Source organism: Balaenoptera physalus (assembly GCF_965194825.1).
Source record: "Balaenoptera physalus genome assembly, chromosome: 20".
Lineage (NCBI taxonomy): Eukaryota > Metazoa > Chordata > Mammalia > Artiodactyla > Balaenopteridae > Balaenoptera > Balaenoptera physalus.
In genome coordinates this window covers 18,073,870-18,091,915 of record NC_138901.1, presented here as the reverse complement: position 1 = coordinate 18,091,915, position 18,046 = coordinate 18,073,870, and the positions used below count along the sequence as shown (strand labels likewise).

The window sequence follows — 18,046 nt, the reverse complement described above, 5'->3', positions numbered from 1 at the left end:
GTAGCCCCCGCTCGCCGCAACTAGAGAAAAGCCCGCACGCAGCAACGAAGACCCAATGCAGCCGTAAATAAATAAATAAATAAATAAAAAGTATCTACTCTTTGAAAGTTTCGTACAAATGGACAAAATCTAGAGCAGACTGCTATTAAATTCAGCCTCCTTGACACTCACCATTTCTAGTGAATACTCTTTTACTTTCCCTGTTCCCCAAGGAAATGACCTAAGAGCTCTCTGTTTCACATGTAAGTGTGAGATGCCTGGATCAGGGACAACGAGATACCTCTGCAAGTTAAATATTCACATGACTCCTGGACATCAGTGGTGGGATCAGTTTTTTCATTCATATGATCAAAGAAGCAAAGATTCCTTCTCAATATGTTGAGGGATCAATTCCTTCTCAATACAAGGGCAGGAGATTAGCCACTGGGCTCTAGGAAGAGTGGTTGCTACAAGAGCCAGGAAGAAAAGCTTCAGGTAAAAAAGCTTCAAGTAAGTGTTTTTGGTTTTGGTTTTTTTCTGGGGGGGGGGGGGTGCAGGGGTGGGGGTAGAGATCCTACACTGGTTCATACCCAAGCCAGTTAAATAATTAATGTAGCTATAGCCTTACCTGGAACCCTGGATCTCAAGAAATAGAGAAACTTCCCATTCTTGGAGTGCATGATGGCTCTCTTAATGAACTCCACCACTGATTGACAGCGATCCTCAAACTTGGGATGACACCACAGGCTGAAGGTTCCTGCCATGGAAAGTTAAGGAGAGGTAAAAATGCAAAACTTACTTCGAAAAGATTTGAGAGGCTGGCTTGAATATTTTAATGATTCTCACTTCTGGGAGGGTAGTCTGTAGTCAAGCTGAGTCAGACAAAGGTCCCTGTTCCTGCTTGTTCCACAACTAATGGAAAAGATGTTGCCTTTAATAAGACATAAATTAGGTCTTACAAGGTTTTTGTTAAACAATTATAAATTCAAGTCAGAAAAAGAGATATAAATAGATTTTGTTGGCTATGAACACGAATCTTTAAACCACAGACCATAAAGAAAAGACTGCTATAGCAAAAGCGAATTTAAATGACATACCCTCAAAAAGATCTAAGTCTTCAAGTATGCATGGAATAGTTCAGGAAAGACAGGAACAGCAGTTTTGTGGGTCTCACTCATTCATATGTGTGTTAGGCACAAAAATCAAATTCTAAGTCTTTTCTTCTTCTGTAACTTCTAAAACCCCATGCTCCAACATGTTACAAAGATCCCACCCCAAACCTTAGAATCCCGAAGGCAAAAGGGAATCTCAACTCCCATGACTTAAAAAATCAACAACAAAAAACTCCAACAACTATAGCACTAAATCCAAAGGAGTCACAAAAGGCATACTAATCACTCAAGAGAACTGTAGATTTGAGTCTCCCTAGCTACTCTCACAGGATCACTTAAAAAGACGAAGACAAATGTTCCATTGCAAGCTGGCAACTGAAAGGCCCACAGGCTTCTATTAAAAATTCCATTTATTCAAGGAAGAAAAGTCCCTTTGAACAAAAAGTAACTGGAGAACCATTTGAAAACGCCCTCCCATTCCTGGCATCTCACCTATCAGGAACCTAGAGGTCAAGCATTTATTCATCATTTCCATGGCCTAGTCACTTATCATTTTAATAGGTTTATAAAAGCACTTCACTCTGAAATGCTTTGTTTTTTTTTGTTTGTTTGATTTTTGCTTTTAGAAACAGCAGGAAAACAGGCAGCAGTCTACCCCACAGTCCTCTAATTCTCAGGTCTTTGGACTGAAGTTCCTTTCTCTTCATGCATCTCGAAAGCAGAGGTGGAGGGGCTTCCCTGGTGGCACAGTGGCTAAGAATCCGCCTGCCAATGCAGGAGACACGGGTTTGAGCCCTGGTCCGGGAAGATCCCACATGCCACAGAGCAACTAAGCCTGTGCACCACAACTACTGAGCCTGCGCTCTAGAGCCCACGAGCCACAACTACTGAGCCCGTGTTCCACAACTACTGAAGCCCGTGCACCTAGAGCCTGTGCTTCGCAACAAGAGAAGCCACTGCAATGAGAAGCCCGTGCACCACAATGAAGAGTAGCCCCTGCTTGCTGCAACTAGAGAAAAGCCCCGTGCGCAGCAACGAAGACCCAACGCAGGCAAAAATAAATAAATAAGAAAGCAGAGATGGGGGCAGAGGAAACCATGGACAAAACTATGCTGACCTAAACAGGTACTTCCTGCCTAACAAGAGAAGCAAACCAAATAAATCCCACAGAACATGGCTGAGAGCAGGAGAGACACAGTGGTGCCTGAGAAGAGCATGAAAGAGCCCCTTACTTGAAATGCAGTATCTAATATAGCTCATTTGAAGTTGATCACATGTGGGAAGAGTATGAGGGATAGGGGGGCAAGTCCCTGAAACGCCCCAGAGTTCTCCACACTTTGTAGCATATTACAAATTTTTGACAAAGGATGTATTAGCCAGCCCTACCACCAATGACCATCACAAGTTTGTGGCCCAAATCAAATACAGAATGCCCATCCAGACTGCAGTGTTGAACAAGTCAGCTTCTCGACATCACTGGAATATTAAGCACAACCGGACCACAGAGGGGGAAGTACTGCCAGGAAGGAAGATAGATAGTCTAAAGTACGTTGATCTCACAAATTCTCATAGAGTTCTGATGACTATTTCCTATGAGACTACAAAGCTGACCAAAAGAAGACATAATTATCACCATGCTGCCTGGTGAGAAGAGCTGATGTGACTGCCAGGCAAAGAAATTCAGAACAGAACAGTCACAGGATCAACAAATTCTCCTCTTTGTATATATGATTTAATAGTAAATATCTCTAGATGGTAAGTTTAATTATAAACCAAAGTTTGGAAGAATGTGTCTAATGATCCTAGGTTATTTCTTCCTTCTACCAAGAGAGTTTTACTGGCTTTGTTCTGTTTTTCAATAGTCTTCTTCAGACTCTCCAATTTAGTAGACAAGATGCTAAGAATACTTTTAAACGGCACCCTTAGGCTCCTCCCAACCCCCACCAACATTTCTTCTAGTGATCGAAACCAGTGCCCATATCAATATTCAATTGAGTCTACGAGATTTTCCTCCCCATTCACAGTTCCATTTCTATGAATCCTTCCAATGAAAAAGTCAGATAGCAAAGGTAGGGAAAGGCAAAGGGGGAAGAAGGCTTCCTTCAAATGCCAGCACCTCTCACCTCTGTAGTGCTCCATTCTGGTGTGATGGGTGATACCCTGTGATCGGAAACTGAGGCTCAGGATATAACGAGGATCAGAGCTGTCTCGTACCAGGAAAGAACCATCGGGCTTGCCTTTCAGCTTCATCTCTGCATCTTCCCAATTCATCGGCCCCCAATACCAACCACACTATCAAAGAAGAAGTGGTCACGTAGTTAACAGAACAGAGAAATGTCAAAGTTTTCAGCACAATTTCTCTTACCACAAAGAACCCCGTTTCCAAAACGCTGCAATAGGTAAAAGTTGCTAGGAGTGTCTCAACCATTAGCAAAGAACACCAAGTTCATCACACTTTTAGGCCTCCAAAGTAACAGAAAGATAATTTTACAATTCCATTACCAAGGCCCTACAAAGAAGAGAAGAGCAACCTGGGTTAACTATGTAAACATTTCTCCTTAACCTTTCTTCATCACGTTCAGATTTTTTTTTTTCAGATTCAATTTTACAACATCTCTTATAGAACTAATAATAGCAGCATGTTGTTTTGTCACTGTAAATACAGAGGCAAGGAAACTACTCTTCCTCCAAAAATAATAAAAGGGGAGCTGGTACAGAATTAGGAGAATGCAAGAGGAGGCACCACCTACCTTCTCCAGCTCTCGAAGGCTGGCTGCAAAGCTGCTCGAGTCGGGCCGGTAGAGGGGACACTGGAGGGGTGGCGGGGGTTGGCTGTGCAGGGATTCGGCTGCTCGGAGGGGAGCAATCCGGGGAAACGCATCTGCAGGGCAAGAGAGTGGCGGTCACTTGTCGACCCTCATTGTTCCCAACCTCAAGTAGACTCTCCCCCCAAAACAAAGAGGCTAACTGAAGAGGGGCAAGGCATTAGAAGATAAGCTGGAAAGGGTGGAAGCCAAAGCAGTGGGGAAGAGCTGGATGGGCTGGGACAAAAAGCTCTGTGGGCTCGTGTAAGCTGTGAAGGATGGGTGGGGGCGTTTAACCCCAGGAAAGGGGTAAGGAGCAGCTCACTAACCTGACTAAGGTGACTACTTCAGGGCCTTCACCAGCCTAGAGCGATTCCAACTTCTCCCACCTCGAGGTGAAGTGCCGGTAAAGCAGCCTTGGAAATAGTGACTCGCTTACTTGCCCGGGAAGAGCAACGATTTTGCCAGGCAAGTAGATTTTGCCAGGCGAGTAGAAAAGAATTCATTTCATTCATTTTATTCCTTGGGTACTGGAGGCTGGCAAAGCAGGTATGGGCTACTGAATGCTTCGTACTTATTTACAAGGCTGCAGTAAATGCTAAAAGCTTAGAAAAACCACAGAACTTTGAAAACCAGCAACATATTAAACCTCTTCCCTCTACTAAAATTAAGGCAGTTTCCTAAGTGATACCGACTCAAAGACTGCAAAACAGTTTCAGCAGCAAAGAGGCAAAAAAATCCAATAGTCTTTTATCTCTACCAAAAATCAGATTCACCTCCATAAAGAAAATGGGTTAGAAAAACCAGTTCTTGGCCTCATTTCCAAGGAGTTCTGGTCCAGCCAAGGGGATATGATTTAAGCTCTCTCATAAATTCTGTTATTTCCATAAATAAATTTCTCCCATCCTTCAGAAGTATATCACTTGGTACTCCCCACTCTTGCAAGTCCTGCGTCTAAGCTAAGCTAACCTGGGGCATGAGGTGGAGGAGGCGGAGGTAGGGGGAAAGACTGCAGGGAAGACCCCATCGGAGCCACAAGGACAGATGTAGGCAGCGTCCCACTGATATCATCTAGAAGAGAGAACAAAAGCAAGAGGTTCAGAAATATGGGCACAGAATGAGCAAGATGAAGGCAGAGGAGAGGGAGAAGGATCATCAGGCTGCCCTCTGGGGCAAGATGGCCTGACCTTCACCCTGTCTTTTTGCACACAGGGCAACAATCATCTTAATCTGGTTGCCTTGGCTTGAAAGCAGGAAAGTAAGGATATCCCTAAAGCTGCCCACTAGCAGTAGATTCAGAGCAAGATAAATACCCTTTATAAATAAATAAAGACCGAATCAATATATGGACAGTAGATATTATAGCATGCAGGTAAGAGACCCATTTAACCACTTCGGGAGAGGACAGGGGTGCTGAGAAAGGGACAAGAAATAATTGGGCCATCATTAGAAACCCAGGAGTTTTGTTTGGCTCCTGGCAAAGAACAACAGGTCCATAGAGCTCACCCTCCCACTAGGGCAAGAAGACAGAGAGGGGAAGAAACTATACCTAGGAGGCTGAGGCTTCTTCTTGGAGGAGGAGGGGGAGTTGGAGGGTGTGGAGAGGTCAGGCCCCGCTGAGAGATGTCCACGTCCACAAGTGACACTGTTTCACCTGAGGGATTCATGGAGCAAGCGTGTTACAGTAGCACCTTGCCCAAAGCCGAGGCCAGGAAGCAAAGGGAAACAGAGGGCAAGCAAGGGAGGCTAGAGAGGTCCATGGCTCTCAGAAAGCTCAAAATCTAATGCTCCTTGGCTGGAGTCCCCCCCCGCCCCCGCCCAAAAAAAACCACCTGAGAAGTCAATTTTAAATTCCATCATTCCTTTACCCTGTTAAAGATCAAGGATCTTTAAGACAAAAACATGGGATTGACAGTTGAAAAGCCAACTAATCCTGGCTCTGCCACTGAGGATATAACCTTGAATAAGAGGTCTTCTTTATTCAAATAGAACCCACACCATTTATTTTTTACAGATTTGTATACCAGTTTTTGCCTCGGAGAGCAAGGCAAGCAGCTTGTTACAAGCCCAAATGGACATGGAAAGCAAGTGCCATTAAAATGCAAGAACTGTTAGGCTGAATGCAGATAAAGGTCCCAATGTTAGCTCCGACTTCTTCCTAAATGGCTTTCCACATTTAGATTTTCCAGGATATTCACTCATAAGAGAACCAACCATTTCAGATATCCATTAATTCCTAATAGTTGAGGCTACAAAGGCCGAAAAGTGCATTTACAACCCTAATAATTTACTTCCACAGTCAGCCAAAAGTCAGGCACATGGTTTCCTTACTTCCCAGCATGTCACGCAGTTCTGTTCTCTGCCATATACACTCCTTCTTGCCACCCAACCCCGTCTAACCTCTCCACTTGAATCACCAGAGAACGAAGCGTATTTTAACAACAAAAGGTTGACAGCCAAGAATAAGTTTGTTTTGGTAGGTCTGATCCACAAGTCAGAATTTGGGATTTCTGTAATTTGGCCCTTAGGGTGTTATTTCCAACACCTTTTTCTTATTTAGGAAGCTGAATTACCCCTTAGCTAGAATTTTAATGTTTCCCAGTTAAGAAAATGAGGTAACAAATATCTCTAAAAGGCCAGGAGCTGGGTTTTCAGAATCTAATATGGTTTTTTTAACAAAGGTCTTGAACACTAATTAAGATAAGCAGAAAAGCTCTTACAAAAGTCATCAGTGGAAGTTCTAGGAACTCATCACACAGCTTAATGACTGAGGGCCTAGCTTCCCAGAGCAATGCAATGAGCCCAGGTTTCCTGAAGGGTCAGAGAGGTCTAGATTGTAGGCACTTAAAGGATGTAATTCAAGAGAGCTAAGCCTCTTTGAAATAAGAACATGGAACCTGAAACTACAAATGTGGGTTTCACTACTTTAAAAGGGAAACAACTACTAACTAGAAAGACATTCTGCTACAGGATAAGATCCTTTAATTCTCTGCTTGGGATAAGAACAGAGGGGATATGAACAGAGAACCTCCTTCTCCACCTGTGCCTATTGCAGGCACCAACTCACCTGTCCTGACAGCTCACAGCAGTCTACCCAGTGATGGGGGTTCCACTAGCCTGCTTAACATTTTCCTGGAAATGTCCAGTCCCAGATCATAATTCTTGCAATCATCTTTTTTGAGGGACACAGTATCCAAAAGAGTTTGAAATTGGGATTCGGTTTAAAGGTTTCTCAGCCATGCCCAGTGAAGAGCACTCAGTTTCTGAGATTTGAGGCTGTGTGCTCCAGACTTCCTTTTCTACAGTTCATTCAAGCAGGAGCTTCACACCTGACTCACATAACAAAAGGTCTCCCTCTCAGAAAAAGCTCCCCTTTAAAGGAGAAGGCAAAAGGATATTTGACAGCTTTCCTACTTTAGCAACTGTGTTCCCTGCTGCAAGAGGAGAGACTTAAATTAGATCCAATGAAGAACTCTTTAACAGCTGCAAGAACTGCTAGCCCCTAAAATGGGTAAGACAAGAGTTCATGTGATCCCCTTTGCCCAAAGTCGTTAAAAATAGACCAGATCATCATGGATCATGTTTATTAGATAATCCATGAACTCCCTTGGAAGCAGGGACAGGAATTGTATGACTTTTGGGGAGTCCTTTATGCGCTATGAGCCTATAAATTTGTAATTCCTACTTTTAATTTATATGTGATGACCCTGAACTAAAGCCTGCATAACTGCCAGGGACACCTAATTACCAGCAAGCAGTCTCTACCTCATCAAACTATAAAGCATCCAAAGTCAAGAATACATTTCACACCATAAAAATAGCCTCACCCCAAACCCAGCAGGCACGAAATGAAGAAAATAACTGCAGACATGCTTGAAGCTCCCTCTGAGACGCATCTGCAAGTGTTTCCTGACTCGTCTCAGAACACTCGTGCTTTCAGATGTCAGAAGAAAAAGAAAGAGATCACCCTTACCTGTGAACAGGGGGCTGAAGGAGACTGGAGAAAAGGCACTTTGAGTTCTTGTCAACCTGGGTTTCCTGAGGGGTGAGAAGCACACAGAGAATGAGCTGCAGAATGAACACACAGGCATTTAAATCACTGCAACAACAACAACAACGACAACAACAACAAATCACTGCAACACTCAATTCCAGATGCACCAAAAAACAAAGCAAACCCTAGTCGTTGTCAGCCACACTTTTGTAATAAGGACTAAAATTTAAAGGGGGGAGAATAAAATAATTAAGGCAATTCCTAAATAGATTTGGCTACAGAATTCAGCAGCCTACAAAGCAATAAGAAATCTCTTTGGAGCTTTCCATACCCATCACATTAAAAGACTAAAACATCTTGAGTGGTAACTAGTAAGTCCATTTCTAGAGGAAGCAAGTCGGACACAGAGTTGATTTTCAAATGGGAGCCAAGAAAAAGGTTCTTGACCTGAACAGGTGCCACCTCAGAGCACCAGCTTTCCCTCTGGGCCTGCTCCTAGGAGCAGGAGGTCCCAAAATGAACCAGGCAAGATTTTTGGACTTGAGAACAGCACTATAGGATACACATGCAATCTTCAACCAGTAAGAACTCTGATTTTTGCAAAATGCCTCCAAGCCATAGGTCAAAGCCAAAGGGGAGCCTCTTCAAGTTAGGAGCTCTGCCTGGCACCCAAAGGAGATGGCCTCTTCCCCTTTCTGAGCTGCCAGTCACAGCACTCCCCCCAGGACTGCTCCTGATACTGATCCCAAACCAGCTAGAAAACCCAGATCTCCAGTGAAGACACACCAAAGGTCACTTCACTTTGCACCAGTTTCAACTGGCTTTTGGGCGAGAAATGAAAGAAATGCAAAAGACTCTGACAAAGACTTTCTGGCTAGAAATGTGCTGAGCTCAAAAAACTCACCTCAGAATGATTGAATTGACTAAAAGGGAAAGAACTTGTGGAGGTGATGAAAATATGCTATACCTTGATTGTGGCAGAGGTTATGATTTTGACATTTGCCAAAATTAATAGAACGGAGCAACTTTAAAAAGGTGAATTTTAGGTGGTATATAAATGATATCTCAACAAATCAGCCTTAAAAAAAAAATTCTACCACCAAATTAAGTGCCTGACTGACTCCACACCTTGTAGCTGGCTCACTTTCCAAAATTACTCTCACCCAAAGGTTGAAATAAAACTTCAACTTCACCAATAGATGGGGGCAGAAGTAAAGAAAATCCAAAATGAAATCCTATTTTAAAATATTTGACTTTGGAAGATCTTTATTCATTTATGTTTTAACAGAGATGTCTGTGCTTCTCAGAACTCACTTCAAACAGAATTTCAAAACCATACTGTGAAGACCTTACTCAGAAATAGCCAAGACACCGGATTCCCTCTCCTGACCTGTCTCACATGCCCTCTGCAGCCACCTCCATGCTGAGACTTGAGAAGTCTGATGATGGTGCCCACTGTCAACGCCCCGCCCACAGCACACACAGGAGAGGTGGCTGCATCAGAACAAGACGCAAGCACACACAGTCCCTCTATTTATAAAAGTTGCTCATGGCAGTCTGCAGCTTAGTTGCAACACTCCAGAGGGCTGAAATGGAAAGTTAATTCCACTGGACATTAACTTTAAGACTGAAGAGCTTTCAAGCTGATTTTTATTCAGTAACTTTTGGATACAACATTAAACTCAGCAAGCAGAAACCTAAAGCACTGGCCTTTCGAAGGGTTCACACCTCAGCCATTTGGCGGTTTGCCTCTTTTCAAAGGAAGCTGCGTTACTCTGCCATCTGTCCATACTGGGGACGAGCCTCCTCAGTGCCAAGCACTGAAGAACAGCGGTACCCAAATGCACACATCCTGCGGAGGCCTTCTCACTCCAGCTCATCTTCTCCCCGCCCCTGGCATTTTGAAGAAAATCATAGTTTCTAGGATCTAGAAAAAGAAATACATACGACTCTAAACCAAGGCAGAGCCATTTGAGAGCCCTAGGATGGCTTTTTCTGGCAAATAAGGAAGGTTAGAGAAGTAGAAGGTCTAAGAGGCTGAAAGGCTAATAATAAATATGAGTGCTTCCTTCTCTCTTTGGGGAGATATTGTCTAACTGAAAATCCAAAACAGTTTCTGTCTCAAGGATCCTGAGAGCATTCTAATGGCAGTCATTCATGAAAAAACCAATCTAGACAACTATAAAAAACAAAGCAAGGGAATGATGAACATAAAATTGAGGATGGTGGTTGGTTACATGGGGGAGGGGGAGATGTAATCAGGAAGTAACACACAGGGGTCTTCAAAGGTACTGATAACATTCTATTTTTTAAGCTTCGTGATGGTTACCTAGGTATACATTTCATTATTATTATTGTACATACACTTTATACATCTCTTCTTGTATATACGAAACATTTAAAATGATAACCATTCTAAGCTGGATGTGCTGTTTTTTGGAGAGCAACATGAATGACACGGCTCCAGATAACATTTTTAACTAACCCTTCTATACTACATTCCCATATTATTCTATTCCTCCCCAGACCACCTTGACAAGCATTAGGGTACAAAGTTACGCCACTGTAACTCTGCCAGTGGGCCACTTGCATCTTAGCAGCAGAAAGACCTGACGGGTGGTGTGGGGTAGGACTTGGTGGGCTATGCCTCCGATGGCAGAACAAGACAGGGGCAGCAGAAGACCTTAGGTAAAGGTCTTCTCTGAGGCAAGTAGTCCTTTGTGTCAGCTATACACTGCTTGTGCTGCAGGTAACAAAGAGATAGAATGCCTCTGTCCATTTCCACTCTGCAAATTACTAACTGTATGGCAACAGATCTGTGGGATAAAAGGAGTTCATTAGACTAGACAGGCTGACAACACATTGATATAACCACTGGCCACTTTTCAAATTCCTTGAAGCCTAAAATATAAACAATGAAATAGTAATGCTCTCCCTCTCTTGTCCATAAATCCCCTCTACGGTGTCCTAAGACTTACACATGTCCCTTTCTAACTTCTAAAGTAGGATGTCCAAATATCAGGTTTTGCGGCCACAATTTACCTCTGCCCCTGCTAAAGCACACGGTGCCAAGTCAGCCAGCCTGTGCCATTTCCAACACATCATAAGCCAGTGTCTGTTCATGAGCTACAGGCACAAAAACCACATGTTCATTTTTAGTTCCAATACACAGACATCTGTGCAACAAGGTCAGATCTGAAACTCCACCATAAACCAACTAAAGAACCTATGAAGGGAACTTCCAGAGAAAAGCCCAGAGGTGTAGCCCAAGGTCTAAAACCTTAGGAATGATGTCAGTGGGCAAAATGTTAAGAAGTAAAAGACACAAGACTCAAATGGACAGAGATTTCTGAAGCCAGGCTGCTCATTCCAAAAGAGAGCTTGTCAACCACAACCACTTCATGGAAAAATAGTTAAAAAGATCAACAGAATATGGACCCAAAACCCAAACATAAAGTCAGACCCTCCTTGGGACTTCCCTGGTGGCACAGTGGTTAAGAATCTGCCTGCCAATTCAGGGGACACGGGTTCGAGCCCTGGTCCTGGGAAGATCCCACACGCTGCCAACTAAGCCCGTGCGCCACAACTACTGAGCCTGCGCACTGAGCTCTGAGAAGCCCGCACACCGCAACGAAGAGTGCCCACTCTCCACAACTAGAGAAAGCCTGCACGCAGCAACGAAGACCCAATGCAGCCAATAAATAAATAATTAAAAAAATAAAAACACTTGGAGTTTAAAAAAAAAACCAGACCCTCCTCACCACACCATAAAATCATTTTGCTCTCAGCATGTCATGCTCTTTCTCAAAAAGACCCCTTAGACCTGAAGACCCAAGAAAACAGAGAAAAGGGTTTCTCATGTCTGCCAGGTCTGTCCACGACAGCAGGGCCCCAAATTGATGCCAAGGGAGCCTGCCTCTCTTTCAAGAATTGAATCTTTTTTCCCAGATAGGAAACCACTACAGAACTGTTCTCCATTTTTCCACCTCACAGCTATGAAGACTGCCAGTAATATCCTCAACTGGTAAGTAGGAAAAAAACAAACCTTGAGAAATGAACAAGGTACCCATTTCCAACCAAGTATGTATTATGTGATGATTCAAAAAAGTAGGATCAAATGCTATTTCTCACCAAACACAAAGGAAGACAATCAGCTAAACATATGTGAAACAGACAAGGGAACTTCACTGGTTTTCCTGAAATAGCAATCCTATATAACACTGAAGCCCACGGGCATCAAGCCCAGCTCTCTGAATTCCAACATATGTGTGTTACACGGCCTAGCCCAGTTCTCCAGAACAGAAACCTGATTAGCTGGTGGGCCCATTTCTTCCTTCACTTCAAAAGAGTTCTCTAAGCTAACTCATACTAGACCTAAGACTCTGTATATCCAGGAAGGTCAACTTAGCAGACTCTAAAGCATCTGAAAGGAACTAAAGTTTGCTTAATGTTAAAATATGGAAACTGTTAAGCCTTATTAATGATTGTAGGGGGACTTCCCTGGAGGTCCAGTGGTTAAGACTCAGTGCTCCGGGCTTCCCTGGTGGCGCAGTGGTTAAGAATACGCCTGCCAATGCAGGGGACATGGGCTTGAGTCCTGGTCTGGAAAGATCCCACATGCCGTGGACCGACTAAGCCTGTGCGCCACAACTATGGAGCCTGTGATCTAGAGCACGCGAGCCACAACTACTGAACCCGTGAGCCACAACTACTGAAGCCTGTGCGCCTAGAGCCCGTGCTCCGCAACAAGAGAAGCCACCGCGATGAGAAGCCCGCGCACCGCAACGAAGAGTAGCCCCCACTCGCTGCAACTAGAGAAAGCCCATGCGCAACAACGAAGACCCAACGCAGCCAAAAAAAAAAAAAAGAATCCTCCTGCCAATGCAGGGGACACGGGTTCGAGCCCTGGTCCGGGAAGATCCCACATGCCGCAGAGCAACTAAGCCCACGTGCCACAACTACTGAGCCTGCGTTCTAGAGCCCGTGAGCCACAACTACTGAGCCCGCGTGCCGCAACTACTGAAGCCCGTGTGTCTATAGCCCATGCTCCGCAACAAGAGAAGCCACTGCAGTGAGAAGCCAGCACACCACAACGAAGAGTAGCCCCCGCTCGCCACAACTAGAGAAAGCCCCCATGCAGCAACAAAGAGCCAGCGCAGCCATACATACATACATACATATGTACATACATAAATAAATAAAAAGACTCTGTGCTTCCACCACAGGGGGCGCAGGTTCTATCCCTGGTGAGGGAACTAAGATCCCACATGCCGTGCGGCACGGCCAAAAAAATAAATAAATAAAATCAAATTTAAAAATGATTGTAGGAGGTACTTTCTAGTGATAGCTGTGGGGAAGGTAAATGCTGAGAAGAGCAAAGAGAATCATGCCCAGAGGTTACTGTAAAAGCCCCAAATTATACAGCAAAGACTGCAGAGACTCGTAATCAACTCCAACAATAAGAAGGCAGGCATATACCTTCTGGCAAAAGACTGACATTTCTCATGGTTTCCAGGTCCCACCAATCAAAACAAGAGCACAAGCTAAAAATCCAAACTTATCCTTCCTCCCAACAGGGCGGACTTACTAAGGAGGTGCAGATCCATAGAAATCACAACTACCCTGGCCAGACTTATCAAGCTTCTCACAGCTGCGAGGCTGCCAGCAAGACTGGCACATAGAAAGCTGTGGAAAAGCTAACAAGAAAATCTAACAGCACCAAATCCTAAGCACTTAAAAAAAAAAATCACCAGTTCAATCTTACTACTTTTCCTCCAAAAGCACAAAATATTCCATCTCAATTTCTCTTGTCTTCACTCTATTCCTATAAGGACAGGAACAAGACAGGAATCACTCCCATTTTACAGATTAAAAAAAGGGGGAAGTATGAAGAAGACAAAATTGGCCCACATCCCACAGCTGATGCTGGAGTCCTACATGGAATCTAAATGTTCTCATTCTCTGTACAACATGCTGCCTCCTAACAGCAGTCAACCAAACGTTCATACATGAATACCTAGCTCTTCTCCAATTCATCAGAAAAAGCTCTTGGACCAAAAAATGTAATTCTCCAGTGCCCTGAACTAAGCTTCTTTGCAGAGCTACAGCCCAATTTGCTCTGCAGTAGAAATCTGTATTGTGCTTAGTGTGAGGGTTGGTCACAGAGCAGCCAATGACCATTAAATTCTGCTTCCAAATGCAAAAAACCGTATAATGTTATATGCCTTTTCCTCCTCCTAATCTATCAGACCTAGCAGCTAATTTCACGCCACACCTCCTATGTGGCGTCTCTGGAATCTTAGACCAAGTCCTGGTCAATATGGAACAAAGGCAAGACAAACCACAAGAAAACTAGCAATCTATCCTATGTCATTACCCACAGCTTCAATCCTGCCCTCCCCCCAGCTGATGAAAATTTCATCTACACTGGTTACGTGGAGCATCGAATGCAGAGCCTACCACAAAAAAGCTGCTTCCGCAGCCACACTTTTCCGGACCTGAGCTCCCAGCGTGAGTTCATTGGGAGGCAAATGTGGAAACATACATCTACCTGAAGGGGCAACACGCATCAACTTACTGATTTCCTCAGGAAGTCTGGGTTTGGTCTGATCCCCAAGATAAGCCCCTGGCCCAGCTGTTCAGAAAAGGCAACAAAGTCAAACTGACCAAGGGAATTCCCTGGAGGTCCAGCGGTTAGGACTCTGCGCTTCCACTGCAGGGGGCACAGGTTCCATCCCTGGTCAGGGAACTGAGACTCCCCAGTGCCACATGGCAAAAACAAAAAAACAAACAAACAAAAAAACTGACCCCACACTTTCCTCTTGAAGTACAAGTTCCTTTGAAAGGATGAGTGGTTTCCAGTCCAGATCACACCTTAGGACCGACTAGGGAGCTTTTTAAAAATTCAAATTCTTGGCCCTCTGATCTTTTCCCAAAGCTCCCCACATGATTCTGGTGAACAGTCGTTCTCAATTTATCTGTTTACCTGTTTTTCAGCCTTGGGTTGTGGCTACCAGTGCATCTCATGAATCCATCACATGAGCTGCACCAAAACCAATTCCAATCTTTCTAAGAACCCACTCAACAGTGCAAACCACAATGGCAGTTACCACAAGGGAAGTCTCATTTCATTGACACAAAAGTTGACAGCTTTTCTAAACCGATGTACAAATCTAACACTGGATGTCAGAGAGCTGTCCACCCTTCAGAAATGCAGGGAAAAAATGTTTAAGTTTGGAATTTTCATCAATTGGCCTAGAACTCATGTACTAATGTACATGAGTATATCTCATACTTAGACTTCTCATGTGGGTTTGAGAGCAAGGCTATTTTCTATTCTCACAGTGGTCAGCATACAGGCTTGAGATACCAAGTATATCTAAGAAACCAACCAAGAAAACATTAAAACTTTGAACAGAGATGCCCAACTGACTGCTGGCCTACAACTACACAAGTCTGTCACATCATCTGCACGCCTGACTGTGAAGGGGGTGCTGGTACATAGAAAGAATAAGCAAGGTGGTCAAATACAACACCAACGTTTTGCCCCAAAGGCTACACCTTTCCAGCAAGCCCCCTGCCAGGGGTAATGGTAGACAGACACCTTGGAAAAACTTTAAAAGCTGGGCCAGGGTGGGCGTGGGGGGGGGGATGGTTTGGAATCATTGCCCAACTAGAGAGAGGCTAACCAGCTTTTAAGTGTCACCGCGGGAGTGAATTCTTAGAGTGAAGGCTGCTCCCACAATCAGCTCTGACCTAATGGGCAATGTCACCACCTTTCGCCCCAAGTCTCCGCCTCCTTATGAAGACCATATCTTAAGAACTGTCAGGATCGTGTTAGCAGTAGAATAAAAGGGAAATGAAACAAGAAAAGGAATTGTCAGCCAGCCCCACCGCCCCCCAGCCGGTCTCACCTCCCCGCGTCCAGCTCCCGGCCCGCAAAGCCTCCCACGTCTGTCAGGCTCGCAGCTGAAGCAGCCAGCTCTCCGGAAGGCCTCTTGCCGGCCCCATCCCCACCGCCGGAGCCACCGTTGCAGCTCTTCGTGCGGAAGAGGCGACTGAGGCGGATTTTGAGGGAGCTCTTCCGAGAAGGGCCCGCGAGCGGCCGGAGGGGCCCAGGAGGAGGCGGGGGTGGGGGAGCTTGCTGCTGCTCCCCTCTACTCAAGCGCCCTGGAGGGACCAAGTCCTGCACCGGGAAGGGCACCGGGGGTAATTCAGGGCCCGGGGGCTGCAGCAGAAGCCGGCCGCCCCCTCCTCCTCCGCGGCCCGGGCTGCTGAGCTCCTCTTCCGAGCAGCTGTTAGTCTCCAGGCTCTCGGCCTCCGACTCCAAGCCTTCCAGGACCAGCAGCGCGTCGCTCGTTTCCGTGGGGTCCTCCCCGGCCTGCGGGGCGGCAGCAGGCGGCTGGGGCTGCGGAGGGGGCGGCTGCGGGGGGCACGGGCACGGGCAGCAACCCCCGCCGACCGTCTTGACCCCGGGCCCCGCAGGCTGCCCGAGCCCCAGAGCCGCCAACTGCGCCTCTAGTCCAGCCGCCGGGCCCCAGGTCCGCTCGAGCGCCAACCCCGGCGGCAGGGCCTTGGGGTCCAGGGCACAGCGGTGCCGAGGACACAGCAGTTCCGAGGGTCCCGGCTCCCGGGCCGCCTCCGCGTCCTCCTCCTCCGGCGGCCGACCCACGTTGCGGAACACCATCAGCTGAGGCGGCCGGGAGCCCCGCGGGCCCGGCCGCGCGAGGAAGGGTGGCGGCGCGGGGCCATGGCCCGGGGGCGGCGGCGGCGGGCCTGGCTCGGGGGCCGCCTCTCCATAGCCGAGCAGGCGGCTCAGGACGCGGTACGAAGCGGCCGCCGCCGCCGCCTCACCATCCCGGAGCTCGGCCCCCTGCATCGAGGAGAGGGAGGGAGGGCGGGCGGCTGGGAGCCGGGCTGGGGTGGGGACTAGGCCGGGCCCCTCCGGAGCCCCGCCCGCCGCGGCCCCCGGAACGACAGTGCTAACGGCCGCCGCGGCCTCTGCCTCATAGAGGGGGCGGGGGGCGCGCGGAGCCCAGCGCGAGCCCACCCTGCGCGGCGCCGCCGAGCACCGCCCCCTATGCGTCACTTCCGGGTGATGGTGGCCACGCCCTTTCCCCAGGGCGTGCTCGCGCCGGCCTCTCCGAAGAGTGACGTTACGCGGGGCCTGGGCCGCTATTGGCCGTGAGCTGCTTCTCGGCTAGCCTGTAGTCCGGTACCCGGACCCTGGTTTTCACTTCCCGGGCCCTCAGGCCGAAGCCACCCTTCCGGATAAGGTGGGGTGGCCCTGGAAAGCTTGGTCTAGTCCTGGAAGAGAGCTGCTGGCCTTGGGAGGACAGTACCTTTGGCTCTGGTCCCGCCTATGCCGCTTGCGATGTGTGACCGTGGCCAAGTCGTTTGTTCATTGACTAACTGTATGCCAACCGCCTTGGCATCCAGTGAATATTTATGGAGTGACACATGAATAACATGTTCTAGACCCAGTGCTGTGCTGATAAATGTTGAACAGCCGACTGTCGGGAGAAAAGGGGAATGTATGCATATATATAGGTACATAAGGATGTGTAGCACAGAATTTACAAATAATAATGTACATTTGCAGATTCCTTATAACCAATTTATTCTCACAGAATGCTTTCACTGATTTTTTGCCCAACTGCTGTATGGGTAGCCAACCCGTGGTTTCAGTTGACCGGGGGATGTAATCGCGACATGGATGTTGGTTGATGTCCTCTGTGTCAGTGTAAGAGGAAAGTGAATAAACAAAGACGTCTTACCTGTCAATTATGGGAGCAACTTCTTTGCTGAATAGGAAAACAATTTTCAAATACTGAAAGAATATTTCCTCAAGTTTTGTGCTATACAGAATGTAATGGCTACAGACATAACACATTCACTTAAAATCTAAATTATTTACATTTTCTCATCACTTTCTTAAATCTAGATTATCGACAAAACAATAAATCAAGTCCCTATTTGTAGCGCTTGCCGATTTCTATGGTGTAAATCTTCCCACCAAGGCTGACTTCAATCTACCATCTTGACTTTAGTGAACACAGAGCATACTATTATGCAGTAGTTTCATACTATTATGTAGCAGATACAATAACACAAATAACCTCAAGAGCACAGGTAAATAATAACAGTAAAATTATTAG

At 46.3% G+C, this 18,046-nt stretch overlaps 1 protein-coding gene across 3 annotated transcripts in view; it reads right to left on the bottom strand.

Moving 5' to 3' along the window:
• The window catches only part of SOCS7 (suppressor of cytokine signaling 7), a 33,290-nt gene extending 16,340 nt beyond the window's left edge, over window positions 1-16,950 (bottom strand). The window contains exons 1-7 of one of the 3 annotated variants that reach the window (XM_082442338.1): window positions 15,803-16,950; window positions 7,869-7,933; window positions 5,445-5,549; window positions 4,865-4,966; window positions 3,842-3,972; window positions 3,215-3,383; window positions 608-736 (exon numbers count right to left, since the gene is read on the bottom strand). In XM_082442338.1, coding sequence (XP_082298464.1) covers window positions 608-736; window positions 3,215-3,383; window positions 3,842-3,972; window positions 4,865-4,966; window positions 5,445-5,549; window positions 7,869-7,933; window positions 15,803-16,767 — 1,666 coding nt within the window. In that variant the 5' untranslated portion in view covers window positions 16,768-16,950. The remainder of the gene's footprint in view (window positions 1-607; window positions 737-3,214; window positions 3,384-3,841; window positions 3,973-4,864; window positions 4,967-5,444; window positions 5,550-7,868; window positions 7,934-15,802) is intronic. The other 2 variants (XM_082442339.1, XM_082442340.1) reach the window with 2 other exon arrangements.
• Window positions 16,951-18,046: the final 1,096 nt, after the last annotated feature.